Raw genomic sequence first — 14,153 nt, forward strand, 5'->3', positions numbered from 1 at the left:
GAAGAGAAGAGAAGAAGAAGACGAAGAAGAGAAGAAGAAAAGAAGAAGAGAAGAAGAAGAAGAAGAAGAAGAAGAAGAAGAAGAAGAAGAAGAAGAAGAAGAAGAAGAAGAAGAAGAAGAAGGAGGAGAAGAAGAAACACTCCAGACATAAAGGATACATTCTTTGACTGAAATGGTACTGAATTAAAAGATGCTAGCAGAAAAATGTATCTGGGAAACCAAAGCATGGCTTCTAAGAGCTCAGGGGTCAAGAAGGAATCAGAAAATCAAATGTGTTTTAAACTGAATCACAGTGAAAATGAGATTAATATGGTGCTATGTGGGTGGCTTCAGTCACTGACTATAGTGTTTAGCTGCAGTGTCACAGTTGTTTGTTTTGAGACAGAGTCTCACTCTATAGCCCACACTGGTCCCAAATTCACAGAAATTGTCTTGCTGCTCAGTCTCTTCAGTGCTGGGGTTACAGGAGAGAGCAACTATAAAATTATAAAGATCTCAAAGAATGGCTTCATGTTCAACCATAAAAACAAAAGAAAGGAGGCAGAGACAGGCGGATCGCTGTGAGTTCGAGGCCAGCCTGGTCTACAAAGTAAGTCCGAAACAGCCAAGGCTACACAGACAAACCCTGTCTTGAAAAACAAACAAAACAAAACAAAACAAAAAAGGAGGTTGGGGGGCTGGAGAGATGGCTCAGAGGTTAAGAGAACTGGCTGCTCTTCCAGAGGTCCTGAGTTCAATTCCCAGCAACCACATGGTGGCTCACAACCATCTATAATGAGATCTGGTGCCCTCTTCTGGTGTGTAGGCATACATGCAGGTGAAACACTATACATAATAATAAACAAATCTTTAAAAGAAGAAGAAGAACAAGAACAAGAAGAAACGAAAGAAAATAGCAAATCAAGCTGTGTCCAAGCAAAATAAAGAACATAGTCATGACCAGAATTAAAGATCAGTGAACGAGAGAAGCAAAGCCATGGTGAAAGTCGATGTAACGCAGAGTGATGAACTGATGAACCTCAGCAGGACCAACAGGAAGACAGAGACCAAAGACGCCAGTGCAGTGCAACTGTAGAGTGCACACATGTTAAAATATGTCACATGTCACATAGACACATGACTTTTCAAAATCAAAAATAAAGCTTACAAAACTGGACTTGGTCAAGATCTCCGAGCAGAGTCCATCACCACAGTACAAGAAATGAGAGAATGTTTTTAAAGCCCCGGGAAGGATACTACTGAATGCTGCCCGTCAGCCGGGCAGTTAAAGCCGTAGTGTGCCCAGGTGTGCTCACACCCGGCACTCCAGCGCTTGGGAGCCTAAGGCAGAAGTTGGGACTAGCAAGAGACACAGGGCAGCTCTGTCTCAACAATGAAAAAGAAAGAGCCAGCCGGGCGGTGGTGGCGCACGCCTTTAATCCCAGTACTCCAGAGGCAGAGGCAGGTGGATCGTGTGAGTTCGAGGCCAGCCTGGTCTACAAAGTGAGTCCAGGACAGCCAAGGCTACACAGAGAAACCCTGTCTCAAAAAAAAAAAAAAAGCCCCCGTGTAGGCCACACCTACTATCCTATGAAGAGCGAAAGTCCTGTAGGCAGAAGATGATACAGTGGGCAAAAGTGCTTGCCGCCAAGGCTCAGCTACCTGACTTGTGGCAACACACACATGCAGTGTGCCAGCATACATGCATACATGCAACAGTGATAACATTTCAAGTAATGGAGAGACTGCCGATCACATTATAGCAGTTATTGAGAATGTGACACAACTACAGTCCCATGTGTGGCCAGCAGGAGCATCTGAGGACAGTGCCTCTTTTTTTTTTGTTTCCTCCGAGACAGGGTCTCTGTGTTAGCCTTGGCTGTCCTAGACTTGCTTTGTAGACCAGGCTGACCTCAAACTCCCAGAGATCCACCAGCCTCTGCCTCACAAGTGCTGAGATTACAGATGTGTGCCACAACACCTGGCTTGGTTGATTTTTTTTGAGATAGAGTCTTACCATATAGCCTTAGCTGGCCTAGAGTGTGCTATATAGACCAGGCTGGGTTCAAACTGACAGAGATCCACCTGTCTCTGCCTCCCGAGTGCATCACCGCTCCTGGCACAGGCACAGTTTTACAAGCATGGAGAGTGTGATGAGAAAGGATCGGGATAGTAACTGAGACTCAGATCACAGGGTCAGAGACTTGACCAAAAAGGTTAAGCAAAACTCACGAGGAAAAAAATTCCATGATGAAACGCACTGCTTTGTATGCTGGCTCAAAATAACTAAAAATAAATAGACAAATACCTCAGTAGGGCTCTGAAGATGCCTAAACTTGAGAGCTTAGGGCTGGGGTGTGCCTCGCTGGAGAGTTCTCATTGATAGAATGGTCACCTAGCATGCATTTCTGAGGTCTTTTCTGTGATCTCCAACAGAAGGAAAGAGACAGACAGACAGACAGACAGAGCCAGAGAGCAGCAGAGAGAGAAAGAGAGCGCCCTCCCCACTGCAGGACCCCAGCGTTAACAACAACAGTTTCTTGGCATCACCAGCCAGCAGCCACCACACTGCACAGCACATATCCGTCGCTGCCACCGCCGCTGAGGCTTCTGTGGGACCGGCTGCTCTCACTGGCTCTGTTCCTCACTTAGAGTACTGGCTTTCAGGAAACTCCACTTCCTGTGTTCTTTTCTGCTGGCCCATTTTCCCTGACAGCGTTTTGTGTCTTTGTTCTGTGGTAAGACCGATGTTGATTTTTCTTTCCAAGGCGTGCATGTACCAACGTCATGGTCTCTGTTTTCCTTTACAGGTGTTTTGTCAGTAATGATTCTGGAGACCTTTGCAAACCAAGACCTGCCTGTGATCCAGTGTGTCTTAATCAGTCACAAGAACAATGGCTCGTCCTCGGCAACGTCACCAGCCTATATCATGGTAAAGTAACGTGGACATGCGGCTTCGTAGGCTGCTGAGACCTGCGCTGGCTAAGCAGACACTTTGTATCCCGTTAGCAGACTACATACTCTTAGTGGGCACGCCAGCATCTATACTGCCAGCTCCCTCACTACCCATGGCATCAAGAACCACATTCTGGGGGGCGAGAGGCTATGAGCTAGACTCCCGTGCACTGAGGGTCGGTGTATTTGTACATATGTGTGCACATGGGGAGACCCATGGTACATTCTGTTGTGGGCGTGCATTTGAAAGGGCCACCTATACCCAGTGTAAAGAAGTGGTGAGCGTTTCTCTCTCGACCTCCCTCTCCCTCTCCTCCCCTTCCCCCCCCCCCCCTCCCCCTCTGCCTCCTTTACATTTATTTATTTGTTTGTGTGTGTATGTATGTATGTGCATGCATGTATGTGTGCATGTATGTGTATGCATGGGTGCCTGTTGTGTGTGTGCGTGTGCATGCCTGTGCCACACATGATGGTCGGAGGTTGATCAGCGCAAGTTGGTTCCCTCACTGTACAGCCGGCGTCTTTGCCCACTGAGCCATTACACTGGCTACGTTTCCCTTTTCTTCTCTAAAGATTTGTTTGTTTTTATTTTTATTTGACACGTATGAGTGTTTTGCCTGAATGTATGTATGTGCACCATGTGCATCCTGGTGCCCACCAAGGCCAGAAGAGGGTGTCACATCTCCTTCTGAACTCCAGCTGTGAGCCCCCTTGTCAGTGCTGGAGATAGAACCTGGGTTCTCTGCAAGAGCAGCCAGTGCTCTTTTTTGGGGGGAGGGGTTTCAAGACAGGGTTTCTCTATGTAGCCTTGGCTGTCCTGGACTTGCTTTGTAGACCAGGCTGGCCTCGAACTCACAGCAATCCTCCTGCCTCTGCCTCCCAAGTGCTAGGATTAAAGGCGTGCGCCACCACACCTAGCTCTGCAGCCAGTGCTCTTAACCACTGGGCTGTCTCTCCATCTCTCCAGCCTGTTACTCTCTCTTTAAAAATGTTGTTGTTGTTATTGTTATTGTTATTGTTACTATTATTATTATTATTATTATATGTATGGGTGTCTTGCCTGAATGCATGGTGCCCACAGAGGCCAGAACAGGGCATTGGATCCCTGTAACTTGAATTCCAGAAGGCTGTGAGCTGCCATGCAGGTTCTGGGAACTGAACCTAGGTCCTCTGGAAGAGCAGTCAGTGCTCTTAACCACAGAGCCATCTCTCCAGCCCCCTCTGCGACACTAGTCATCTGACATGCTATTCCCATCTGCCTACTTCTTCAAGCATACGTGTGGTGAGTGTATGCAAATGAAGGAAGCTTTCAAGATAGAGAACTGAAAATATTAGACATTTCTACACACAAATAAGACTATATCAGCCAACTCTGTGGATGTTTCCAGCTTAAGATGCACTAACTCTGTTTTCTTTCACAGAGATAGAAAAATATATGATTTTTCCTTACCTACCCCCAAGTATCAGAGATTAGAAATAATCTTAGATTTGATAAAAACAATATGAAATGGGCTTAAATAGCAGTAATGCACACATATACACATATATTATATCAATTTAAAACATTTTTTTCATGGCAGAAACTCCCCGCCCCCCCCCCCCAAGATAGGGTTTCTCTGTGTAGTAGCCCTGGCTGTCCTGGACTTGATTTGTAGACCAGGCTGGCCTCGAACTCACAGAGATGCGCCTGCCTCTGCCTCCCGAGTGCTGGGATTAAGGGCATGTACCACCATGCCCTGCTGGTAGAAGCATCATTGATTTTAATTCTGAATTAGGTATTGGCATTGTAACAACCTGGCTTATTAATAATAGTGTGGAGAACAGTTGAAGTCCTGAGAGACTGTGTGTGTGGTTGCCTTGAGCTCTGCCATGTCAGGGACTCACAGGGATGGCAAAGCCTTCCCCATCCAGGTCAGCCTGGGTGGGGGTTGGGGGTGAGGGGATGAGTGAGTGGGGGAGGTGAGGGGGTTGGGGAGAGACGGGCAAGGGCTGAGTAAGGATGTGACAGCCACTACAGAAAGCATCCAGCACAGTTTCTTCCTCCTGGGTGACTGCAGCCTGACACTGCTCCCGTACATGGACCCCTGCCTCCTTGTGGACTGTATATAATAGACATAGTGAATTTCCAGCCTCCATCGCAGGGCACGTCCCACCCGATCCCAGCGTATCCTCCTGTTTGTCAGTGGATCTGTTGTATATTCATTGTCTGGTCACCTCAGGTCAGGTTGAGTCCCAAGTTCACATCTCAGTATGGACACAAGAGAACTGTGTGGTACTGTATTTCCAACATAAGAAAATAGCTATGTACATGTATTTTTGTTGTTGTGTTTTGGTTTTTGGTTTTTTTTTTTTTTCCCCAAGACAGGGTTTCTCTGTGTAGCTTTGGCTGTCCTGGACTCACTCTGTAGACCAGGCTGGCCTCGAACTCACAGTGATCCACCTGCTTCTGCCTCCTGAGTGCGAGTGCTGAGATTAAAGGTGTGCGCCACCACCACCCGGCTGGCTTATTAGTTCTTGAGACACCTTTGTGGAGATCTTACAGTCCAGTGGTGTTTCGGATGGCCAAGCCCCCTTGGTAGACGCCTGGCTTTCAGCTTTATTAATAGGATTTATATATTATGAGGAAGTGCTATGCCTTCTCCCCAGTTTGTGTTTATTTACTGAGTTATCTCTTTAGTTTATCGCAGGCTCATGACATTTAGTACTTAGATCTGGAGACCATTCAGGGGGGCACTCCTCAGCACCTCATGACTTTCCGTGGCTGCTGTCTCTTTCTCCCCTAAGTTAATGCTGATAACTGGTATCAATACAACACAGTGAGGGTTCACGCCAGCCTAACCCCTTTCTCTTTTGTACTTCTCTCTGAAAGCGAGAGACCTGCTCAGGCCTGCAATATGCTTATTTACTTATTCCATCCTAGTTTGTTTGTTTGTTGTTGTTATTATTATTATTGTTGTTGTTGTTGTTTTTTGAGACAAGGTTTCTCTATATAACCGCTCTGGCTGTCCTGGAACTCCCTCTGTAGACCAGGCTGGCCTCGAACTCACGGAGATCCACTTGCCTCAGCCTCCCAAGTGCTGGGATTAATGGCGTGCACCACCAACGCCCGGCCCTCCATCCTATTTTATAACCGAGTCTCAAAAGTACTGACCAACCAGTACCCAGTGGGTATAGAGGAGATATGTATGGGTTCTGTGCATAGTGATTTTTTTTTTTTGTCTTTTGCTGTAATATTCAACGTGTATTGTCCAAAGTTCTCTATCGTGTATACGAGTTCTTCTCTGTCCTACCCTTTTCATCATAGTTTTGTGATTTATTTCCAACGTGGTTGGGGTTGCTTTGGTTTTGTGTTCCATTTTGATGCCTTTCCACCAAATCCTGGTTGCTCGGTTTCCTCCTTCCACGCCCTCACCTTTCACTTTTTGACACCAGGTTTCATTTTCCAGCCTAAATTGGCCTGAAACTAGGTAGCTCAGGATGGCCTCAGACTCGAATCCATCCCAAGTCTTGGGTTAGAGGTTGCTATGCCTGGCTGCTGGCTCTTTGATTACTTTTAAATTTTATTTCGATCTTGGAGGTCAGAATTATAAAACAGCAACAACAACAAGAAGATGTATTTAGGGCTATGAGTTTAGCTCAGTGGCAGAACAGGTATCTATCTTATGGGAGGCCTGGGGTTCCAGCCCCAGCACTAAAAAATATGTATCTACTTAGAGAGGGAGAGATGTGTCAGGAGTAGAGAGCCCTTACTGCTCTTCCAGAGGACCTGGGTTCCACTCCCAGCACCCACAGAATGCCTCGCAACCACATGTAACTTCACTGCAGGGGATCTGATGGCCTCTTAGGGATGTCTTTTGGCCTCTGCAGGCTCCTGTACTGCTGTGGTGTGTATAAACTCACACCCACATACACATGTACTCATGAGTCCTGCCTGTGTTCTGCAGTTAGCGGATCCCTTTGGTGGGTAGGTATGAGCCCCGAGCTCCTCGTACACAAACAAGCAGATGTGTACGTGTCTCATGCCTGCCTGTTTCTTTCTTTCTTTTGTTTTTTTGAGATTGGGTTTCTCTGTGTAGTCTTGGCTGTCCTGGACTCATTTTGTAGACCAGGCTGGCCTCGAACTCACAGCGATCCGCCTGCCTCTGCCTCCCGAGTGCTGGGATTAAAGGCATGCGCCACCACCGCTCAGCTGCCCGCCTTTCTTATGCATAACTGCACACTTGAAGGAGGAGAGTTTTGTAGTAAGCCCTTTTCCTTTGAACGACACAGATGATCACTGCAGGTCAGGTCCCAGAGTGCGTCCTTATTTATTTAGTTTTTCACAGCTGCGTCCTACTCCATTGTATGGCTGTACCGTGGTTTGGGTGTTGAGTCGCTCACCTCTGTTTGAGAATTTAAATTGTTTCCAATATTTTGGCATTACCAACAGCACAATAACTGGTGTCACTAGTCATTAGAGACCTATTTCTAAGAGTGAGGGGTGCTGGCTCAGCCAGCTAGCGCACATAGGAGTTTCTTAGGTGGTGCTGAATTCCCCTCCAGAAGGTTGCTCGGTGTAAATTCCTGTAGCAGGGTCTCACATGAGAGTGTCCACTTCCTCAAAGCCTCACTATCAGAATGTGCTGGTAGCCTTTTCAGCACTTGCCAGGCTCGCAGATGAGAAGTGTTTTAGTTTGTGTGGGTTTCGACATCTTCTTGGATACTTTTTCTTTTCTTTTCTTCTTGGATACTTGAGGGCCACTCTCTATACCTTTTTGTTTTGTTTTGGTTTTGGTTTTTCCTTTTTTACATTTATTTATTTATTTATTTATTTATTATGTATACAGTACTCTGCCTGCATATACACCTGCAGGCCAGAAGAGGGCATCAGATTACATTATACATGCTTGTGAGCTACCATGTGGTTGCTGGGAATTGAACTCAGGACCTCTGGAAGAGCAGCCAGTGCACTTAATCTCTGAGCCATCTCTCTACCCCTTGGTTTTGTTTTGTTTTCTAGACAGGGTTTCTCTGTGTAGCCTTGGCTGTCTTGGACTCACTTTGTAGACCAGGCTGGCTTCGAACTCACAGCGATCCGCCTGCCTCTGCCTCCCGAGTGCTGGGATTAAAGGCGTGCGCCACCACGCCCGGCATTATATCTTTTTTAAATGGACCATTACATGTTTTTAAAATGTATTTTATATGTACGAATATGTTGCCTATATGTGTGTGTCTGCGCACCATATGCCTTCCTGGTGCCTGTGGAATTCAAAGAGGGCATTGGAGCCCCTGGAGCTGGAGTTACCAATGGTTGTGGGCTGCTGTGTGGGCGCTGGGAATTGAACCTGGGTCCTCTGCAAGAGCAGCCGGTGCTCTTAACTGCTGTCTTCCTAGTCCCCTTTCTTCCCTTCCCTTTCCATATTCCTTTTCTTTTCTTTTTTTAAAATTAAAATAGAATCATTTTGATTTGTTTATTATTTTATATGACTCTCTAGCTCTCGTGATGGCTACAAATGTGCTAGATTGGAAAGAGCCAGAAACCCTGCATGGCAGGACGTTCAGTGACAATAAAATGCCTTCCAGGTAGCTCGGACAAGGCCGCATTTGATTCCCAACGTTACAAAAAGAGAAGAAAGAAAGAAAAAGATCATGTAACTTCGGGGTGGGGTATGCATGCGGCCTTGGTTACATAGAGAGATCTTGTCTCAAAACAAATGGGAGCTGGGTGTGGTGGTGTCTGGCTTGAACGCCAGCAAAGGCAGAGGCAGGCAGAGCTCTTAGCGTCTGCAGCCAGTGTGGGCGACATGGAGCATTTGTTCTCAACCTGGGGGTCGGGACCCCCTAGGTGGCTGCTCATCAGATACACTGCAGTTCGTAGCAATGTAGCTAACTGTAGCAAAACTGCAGTAGTAAAGTAGCAATGGGGTGATTTTATGGTTGGAGGGGTCGCCACAGCGGGAGGAGCTGTAGTAAAGGGTCTCAACATTAGGAAGGCTGAGAACCACTGACAAATAGTAGCCCTAGGCCAGCCTGGGCTACACAGTGAGACCCTGTCTTGAGGAAAGAGAAAAAAGATGGCACCGCCTGCAGCTTCTTGCTGGTGTGTGGACCTGGGTAATGGAGGGGCCTGCCTTGCAGGAAACGGCTGGTCCGGAAAGGCTTCCTCATGGTCAGCTGCCTTCATCAAGGCCGCACCAAGTTCTCCCTCAGGGACACCGCACTTAGCCATCACAGCTCAGCCATCATCACAGCTCAGCCACCACAGCTCAGCCATTACAGCTCAGCCATCATCACAGCTCAGCCATCACAGCTCAGCCATCATCACAGCTCAGCCACCACAGCTCAGCCATCACAACTCAGCCATCACAGCTCAGCCATCATCACAGCTCAGCCATCACAGCTCAGCCATCATCACAGCTCAGCCACCACAGCTCAGCCACCACAGCTCAGCCATCACAGCTCAGCCACCACAGCTCAGCCACCACAGCTCAGCCACCACAGCTCAGCCACCACAGCTCAGCCATCACAGCTCAGCCACCACAGCTCAGCCACCACAGCTCAGCCACCACAGCTCAGCCATCACAGCTCAGCCATCACAGCTCAGCCACCACAGCTCAGCCACCACAGCTCAGCCATCACAGCTCAGCCATCATCACAGCTCAGCCATCACAGCTCAGCCACCACAGCTCAGCCATCACAGCTCAGCCATCACAGCTCAGCCATCATCACAGCTCAGCCATCACAGCTCAGCCATCATCACAGCTCAGCCATCATCACAGCTCAGCCATCACAGCTCAGCCATCACAGCTCAGCCACCACAGCTCAGCCATCACAGCTCAGCCATCATCACAGCTCAGCCATCACAGCTCAGCCATCACAGCAGGTTGGCAAGATTCTTTTGGCCTCCAAAGGGAGCTGAGTTCAGGGTGTGATCCTGGCCTTCTGGAGGCAAATGGCCCTCGGACTGAGCTGTTCTTCAGCAGAGAAGGCAGGGCGGGTAGCAGGCTCTCCCACACCAGCCTCCTTCACTGTTTGAACTCTTACCACCCTTCTCCCCGGGATGGACTCTTAGCCACACCGCAGCGACTTCCCATTTTCCAGCCGCCTCTTTTGCTTCTGCTTGGTTGCTGCTCTCGAGCTGTCCTTCCCTGCCCGGGACCTGTGCATCCTTCTTGTGTTTTGCATTTCATCAGGGTTCTGTGTGTGCCGGGTCGTGCTGCGTGGCTGTGCTGCCCTCCAGCTTGTTGGCTTTTCGGTTCATGCATCTTTTTTTCCAGGGCTGGGTTTGGAACCTGGGGCCTTGCTAATGCTAACTCTGCCACTCCGTCACTGAGCTACAGTGCTCAGTGCTAACTGCCCAATGCTCAGTACTCAGTGCTTAGTGCTCAGTGCCCAGTGCTAAGTGCCCAGTACTCAGTGCTTAGTGCTCAGTGCCCAGTGCTTAGTGCCAGTGCTCAGTGCTTAGTGCCAGTGCCCAGTGCTTAGTGCTTAGTGCCCAGTGCTCAGTGCTTAGTGCCAGTGCCCAGTGCTCAGTGTCCAGTGCTCAGTTCTTAGTGCTCAGTGCTTAGTGCCCAGTGCTCAGTGCTCAGTGCCCAGTGCACAGTGCTTAGCACCCAGTGCCCAGTGCTCAGTGCTTAGTGCCCAGTGCCCAGTGCCAGTGCACAGTGTGTGTTCATAAGCCTTTGACTCACCTTATCTTTTTTTTCTTCACGGCAATCTAAACAGCATCCATAGTGGTTATGCTGAAACCAAGTGCACTCCTATGGTAGCCATCTCTGGGGTTCAAAGAAATAAGCAAGCTGACTCCATGCAGCCTGTAACAGGAAGGGGTCAGTCGTTTATATATGTGAGCCTTTTGCCTACATGTATTTCTATGTACCATATGTGTGCAGTTCCATCACAGGCCAGAAGAGGGCATCAGATCAACGGAACTGGAGTTCCATACAGTTGTGAGCCACCACAGGGGTGCTGGGAATTGAACCAGGCTCCTCTGGAAGAGCATCCAGTGCTCTTAACCACTGAGTCATCTCTCCAACTCAGTGATGCTGTCTCAGTAGGCACCAGCATCACTGGACAGTCTATGCTGTCTTGGGGTTTCACTGCTGTGAAGGGACACCATGACCATGGTCGTGGCAGCTTGCGCTTCCGAAACCTCAGGGCCCAGCCAGTGACACACTTTCTCCAACAAGGCCACAGCTACTAATAGTGCCACTCCCTATGAGCCCACGGGGCACCGTTTTCATTCAAACCACCAGCTGGGCAGCATGTCAACGCATATGCACACAGATTCGATGCCAAGAAGAGCTGTGACTTTACACTCTTCCGTCTGTATCACAGGTACCGGGGTCCCCGGAAGACCTCGGCTGCACACCGAGGCGTCAGACTAAAGGGGTGGTGTACGAAGCTGCTGCTGTGGAAGTGGCCGAGTCTGCGTCCATCACACTGCAAGTACTGATCACCACCCCAGGGGACATTTCTTGCCTCTGGGTCTTTAAGCACAGCTCCCTGGGCTGCCAGCCACACTTTGATTTACAAAACAGGTGAGGGTGGGTGCACACCACGAGGGTTTCAAAGCCAAACGTTCTGCATAAAGTGTAGTTCATTTGCCCCCCACCCCCATGCCCCTCAACCCCCACCCCTCACACCCCCACCTCCCTACCCCTCACCCCTCCTACCCCCACTTGCTTTCCTCAAAACTCAGGATTCTGTGTAAGGAATGCTGAGGTTATTTACAGGCTTGATTCAGAATTCCCCTACAGTTTCTATCCACGTGCATTTTAACTTATCTCCGGTGAAACGACGAACAAAGTGTGGAATCACAGTGTGGACACAGGGCATTGTGTATCTGCTGGACGTAGCAGCGGCTGCCCCAGAGGGAAGCTGATTGTGTCTGCAGACTCCAGTTACGACAAACTAGGCCTGCACGAGATAGTGATCACGTCAAGGATGTGCCGTGGGACTGGCAAACCCAACGCTGCTCTAAGAAATAAAGTCTTAGGCGTTGGAGAGATGGATCATCTGTTAAGAGCTCTGACTGCTCTTCCAAAAGACCAGGTTCAGTTCCCAGCCCCCACACAGCCACTCACAACCATCTGTGACTCCAGTCTCAAGAGATCTGATGCCCTCTTCTGGCCTCTGTGTGTACTGCATGCACATAATGTACATACATACACGCAGGCAAACAGAAACAAATACAGCTGGGCGTGATAGCGCACACCTTTAATCTCCGCACTTGGGAGGCAGAGGCAGGTGGAGCACTGTGAGTTCAAGGCCAGCCTGGTCTACAAGTGAGTCCAGGACAGCCAGGGCTACACAGAGAAACCCTTTCTTGAAAAACAAAAAACAGGGAGGGAGGAATGGGAGGATACAAGGGATGGGATAACAATTGAGATGTAATATGAATAAATTAATAAGATATATTAAAAAAAAAAAAGAAAAACCAAAAACCCAACAACAACAAAAAGACCCAAACAAACAAAAAGAATAAGCAAATACTATAAATAAATATTTAAGATAAAATAATTTAATTTTAGAAGTTTATGTACATATAAATTACATATGTAATTTGAAACCTCAATTTGCCCTGAGAAAGTAAATATCTTGTTATGGATATGAAATACACGTGTACAAAATGTTTATAATAACTAGCAGAGACCTAAAGGTGTGGGTTTTCCCAAGGCTGTAGCCATCTTGCTCTGCTGCACCAAAGCTCGCTTTTGATGACAGGTGTTGGTAAGAGTCGTGTCTAGCTCGGTGCCCCATGTTCTCCACAGAGCCGCCGCAGCCACAAGGTCGCGGCTCCCCTCAGACCGTTGTTAGCGTCCATGCTGTTGCTCACAGCGTCTTCCCACGTAGCCAGCCCTCTCTCTCATCCCGCAGAGGACTCGTTTCCATGGTCATCGTGAACCTGACGGAGACCCAGGCTGGAGAGTACCTCCTCCACATCCAGAGTGCCGCGGCCAACTACACAGTACTGTTCACAGTGAGCATGCGAAGTAAGTCTAGCTCTCTACTTCCTGCTTCCAGTCCCCTGAGGGCGAGCTCTCACCTGGCGGTGGGGGGGGGGGGGGGGGGGGGGGGGGGGGGGGGGGGGGGATGTCCCAGACTCAGATGCCCAGGCTCTTCTCAACGCAGAGATAGAAGAACTAGAAAACATTATGACTTGGGAATTAAAAAAAAAAAAAACCATTCTGTCTTAAACAAATTTTTTTCCCCAGACTAACCTCAAACTCATTATGTAGCCTAGGCTTGGCGCTGACTACCACGCTGACTAAATATACCCCGGGCTCACATTCTGATTCTAATACCACCAGCTTCCAAGGGTTGTTGAGTCTTTCTGAGCCTCACCTCCTTCATCTGTAATAGAAGATGGATGAAAACCCATGCCTCTGGGCTGGAGAGGTGGCTCAGCAGTTAGGAACACTGGCTGCTGCTCTTGCCTTGGACCTGGGTTGCATTCCAAGCCTGGACATGGTGGCTCAGAACCATGTGTAACTCCAGTCCCGGTGGGTCCAACACACTTCTGACTTTTGGGGTGCCACAGGTGCAGGATACAGAGACACCCATACATATAAAGTGAATTAAAATTAATTTAGGGGCTGGAGAGATGGCTCAGAGGTTAAGAACATTGACTGATCTTCCAGAGGTCCTGAGCTCCGATTCCCAGCAACCACATGGTGGCTCACAACCATCTGATGCCCTCTCTGGCCTGCAGCTGTACATGCAGGCCGAGTACTGTATAAATAATAAATAAATCTTTCTAAAAATTAATTTATCTTTAAAAGTATATGCCTCGTGGACTAAAGGCCTCAGTGAGACCTAATAGAACTTTCTGATGGGTTGGCACTGTTAATCCATCTCCTAGCAGCATGGACTGTAGAGCATGCCACTGTGGCGCACTTGAGCTCTGGCTAGTATAACCGAGGAACCAGCTTTTTTATTTTATTTCATGTGACTCAGTTAAATAACCACACATAGCCAGTGGGTGCTGCGATAGACGATGCTGGTTCATGCAAATGTAAACTGTCTAGTGATAGGAAGCGGTGTGGGCAGCAGAGGTGCCACCACCAAGGGCTCTCTGGTTTGCGCTCCTTTGGTCCCGTTACCCACAGGTCTCGTGCGCAGACTCCGTTTTCCTTCCTTGACTACGGAGCTGGCCGCGTGCACAGAGCCTGGTGTCTTTGGGGGCTGCGGCAGTGCTACAGGCTCAGGGATGACACCATTGCAACTGACCTGCCAGC

General features: G+C 48.6%; 1 protein-coding gene across 1 annotated transcript in view; it reads left to right on the top strand.

Moving 5' to 3' along the window:
* The first annotated feature begins 976 nt into the window (after window positions 1-976).
* The window catches only part of Flt3 (fms related receptor tyrosine kinase 3), a 49,093-nt gene continuing 35,916 nt past the window's right edge, over window positions 977-14,153 (top strand). The window contains exons 1-4 of the mRNA XM_051162087.1: window positions 977-1,058; window positions 2,790-2,911; window positions 11,251-11,453; window positions 12,793-12,908. Of these exons, the coding sequence (XP_051018044.1) occupies window positions 977-1,058; window positions 2,790-2,911; window positions 11,251-11,453; window positions 12,793-12,908 (523 nt within the window). The remainder of the gene's footprint in view (window positions 1,059-2,789; window positions 2,912-11,250; window positions 11,454-12,792; window positions 12,909-14,153) is intronic.

This window comes from Acomys russatus, chromosome 19, assembly GCF_903995435.1.
Source record: "Acomys russatus chromosome 19, mAcoRus1.1, whole genome shotgun sequence".
NCBI lineage: Eukaryota > Metazoa > Chordata > Mammalia > Rodentia > Muridae > Acomys > Acomys russatus.